General features: G+C 43.5%; 2 protein-coding genes across 2 annotated transcripts; one reads left to right on the top strand and one right to left on the bottom strand.

The window, feature by feature from the left end:
• Positions 1 to 337: 337 nt before the first annotated feature.
• PHALS_02085 (uncharacterized protein) lies at positions 338 to 1,171 on the top strand (the record flags this gene model as incomplete). The annotated part of the gene is made up of 1 exon (XM_024716599.1): positions 338 to 1,171. One exon carries the CDS (start codon positions 338 to 340, stop codon positions 1,169 to 1,171), a length of 834 nt encoding a protein of 277 aa, XP_024582182.1.
• Positions 1,172 to 1,958: 787 nt separating this feature from the next.
• On the bottom strand, positions 1,959 to 2,948 carry PHALS_02084 (Transcription initiation factor TFIID, subunit BDF1 and related bromodomain proteins; the record flags this gene model as incomplete). Its single annotated transcript, XM_024716598.1, has 5 exons — positions 1,959 to 2,253; positions 2,322 to 2,616; positions 2,689 to 2,693; positions 2,764 to 2,774; positions 2,859 to 2,948. The coding sequence occupies 5 exons, from the start codon at positions 2,946 to 2,948 to the stop codon at positions 1,959 to 1,961; spliced, it is 696 nt and encodes a 231-aa protein (XP_024582181.1).
• Positions 2,949 to 3,107: the final 159 nt, after the last annotated feature.

Below are 3,107 nucleotides of genomic sequence, written 5' to 3'. Positions count from 1 at the left end.
TAACAAGCCTTCAACTTTTTTTACTAATGGACCCTGTCTTTGTTGCAGAAAAATTCAAGGCTTTTTAATTCATAAACCTTGCCAGTACTATACTATTTATCAACACATTGATTGATTTTATAGTCAAGTACTAAAATAATTTCTCCAAATTCGCTTTAATGACATCAAGTGTAACTGATGGATTTTCTAGTCATGCATAGATAGATGACCATCTGCTGACTTGAATCCACCGGATCCACTGGAGCTATCATATTCTTTTTGCTAGCTGTCGTATCTTCCTGTGCGTTGGCTTGATAGTCATTTGCACATTTTCTCTCTTCCCTCTTCGTTGTCAGTCATGAGTACCACTCGCCAAGGCACAATTTCTTCTCCCTATCTGACATCATCTGTTCCTGCTTCTACCATCACCGAGGTGCCAGAAGAGCAAGTACATGATCCTGAGGAGCTGTGCCGCTATCCGAGCAAGAAGTGCTGGAATTTGCGTGTACTGAAACGAAATGGTGAGCGTCACAATCTCTGCGAATTCCACCGCCAAAAGGCCAATAAAAATCAACGTCGCCTTGAATTTAAACGTAAGGCCCGTACGCAAATATTTGTTGATGCGGAGAATCCTATTAAGCGATTTCGTTCGCCAAAATTGCAAGAAGGGTGCTCTGTTCGCACTTCTCTCAGCGTTGAATCGGCCATAAGGGAAGTAGCCCGTGTCAAGGGCGAGGAGATAGGCAGGGCCAATTCGGCCGTGTCTTCAGACCTCACTAATAATTTTCTTCAGGATTTGGTTCTACTAAATGTCGTGCATGATCGAATTGAAGTTCCGAGCAAAGAATTGCAGCCAGATTCTTTTTCGATGAGACCAGTCGGGTCGACAAAAGCACAAGAGGATCAGCAGCTGCGTCTACTCGACGCAGTGAACGAGGCGGTGCTCAACCGCATTCTGGAAGACGAACCGGCAGAAAGCGCTGCGATGCTTAAAAGTTTGCGTTGCACTTTGCAAGAGGAAGATATAATGTCATTGCCAAAGGGCCTCATGTCTCCAGTGGACGTTGGCGAGGGCTGGAACACCTTATACTCCAAAGACTACTGGCTTGCAACTTCGTTAGCTGATCAGTTGGCGCTAAGTTGCGATGCTCAATTAGTCATGGATGAAAACGTGCTCGTTGCCGACGTGTGAGCGGTAGTTTTATATTTATGTAGTTGACTAATATCACCACGCGCAAGATAATCCAGGAAGGTCTGGTGGCCGCCGAAATTTCTGCGCCAGTATCTTAATAATCCGACATGTGCAGCAACGACAAACAATGTTCCTTTCAAATTATTTGCTAATTTACTTGCAGTGGCCACCGATTTACTGCGATCTTATAGGCATAGCAAAGTGTCGAGTGTATGATACGCAATACGTCTTTACTACTTTATGCTCAAACTAGCATAAGCGGTATGAAAACAACAGACCTGCAAAAGAGGGCTAACGTCCATTAAGACAATCCAAAATTGTTATTGTAAAGAAAACTATGGTGCTTTTAACAGCATATTTTTACCAGATACGAGGCTCTGGTGCGTAAGGAAAAGCCGGTGGAGAGCTTGTACTTATGCTTAGTTCAATACAGTCGCTATGTTTCACAAAGTATTATGACAAGTGATCTCTATACTATACCAGAAGTCCTGGCAAGATATTGAAGTCATAAAAGATGAGATTTATGCATTTCTGCCTCGACTTACTTCAGTGAGTAGCTCCTGTGGATCGGGTGAGTCTGCGCTAAAGCGAGTGAAACTGCTTTTACTGCGACAATGCAGCGACATATAGACGCGCATGCAGCTATCTTTGAAAAGAAGAATACAGTTTAATCAAGGTATAACTAAGAACAGTGTTTCACTGATGTTACGTGTACGATTAATGGCCCATTATTCTTGTTCTAATCGAATGCATTCAACATCACACACTATGATGCTGTAACTATTGCTCATACATCGGTTTTAGTCTTCTTACTAGGCGGTCGTCGAGATTTTTTAGAAGATTTGGGAGTCGCTATTGGTTCCCGACTTCCTTCCGGCACTTTCTCCAGAACGATCTTCTCCAAATCGCGAAAAGTTTTGTTGTCGATGTTATCAATAACAATATCCAGCTCGTCTGGCGAACTCTTGTCTAAGGCCTTAGGACACTGCTCCTCCAGTAGTTTCACGATAACGCCAAGGTCCTTAGGATTAATCTTGTAGATGTTTTGACTAAAACAAATCTTATCCTCGAGGCTTGGCGCTCTATTCCCAGATACACAACAAATCAGATATCGCAGCGATCAATCTCAAATTTCACTTAAACATTTTACGGGATGCTCTTGTCAGCCTTAGGTACCGGACCTACATCCAGCTTCATGGCTTTGACTCGGTCCTCAAATTTCTTAGCAAGCTCATCAGCCAGCAGATACAGGTCTGAACCATCCTGGTTGTAAAGCTTGCAGTTACTCCAAACCAGTCGCATATCGCGAGCAAACTCGGCTGGCTTCTTGTACTCATTCTTCGCAAGTTTGCTGCGGATAGTACCCAGATCCATCGGCTCCTTGACCACCTGCAGATAGTCGTACAGCCCCCATTCCTCCCAATTGACGCGCTCACGAAAGGGCTCTGCAGTGAATTACAAGCAGTTTCCAATCATCACGTCGTTTATATCATATATTGAACAAACATTTCGCGCACCACAGCTGTCGAATTTGAAAAAATGCTCCACTACATCAGTGCATTTTTTTCTGTTCTCCGGATCCATTATCCAACGGGCGTAGGGCCTTCATTGACACAAAAATGACGTGCTAGATGAGATACTAGAGATCTTTGGCTTCAGCAAGTGATAGAACGAAGTGGGTAAGTACAAGTATGGCTGACTCGTGCTCGAACACCTGTTGAGGTGCGAATACTGCGCAATACCGAAACTTTGTGTGGCTTACATTGTTTAGCAACATGACTATTTTGAGACGAACTATTTTCGAGACACTTTACTGACAATGCAACATCTTAAGCGTAGTAAATAGCGACTGGTATGAAATGAATTGCTCCAGGATATCAGAGAATGTCAGTCTGCGTGAGCATCCAATTTACGAAACTCCAGGAGTACAAACTAC

Source organism: Plasmopara halstedii (assembly GCF_900000015.1).
Source record: "Plasmopara halstedii genome assembly, contig: Scaffold_1651, whole genome shotgun sequence".
NCBI lineage: Eukaryota > Oomycota > Peronosporomycetes > Peronosporales > Peronosporaceae > Plasmopara > Plasmopara halstedii.
This window is presented reverse-complemented; position numbering and strand designations above follow the sequence as displayed.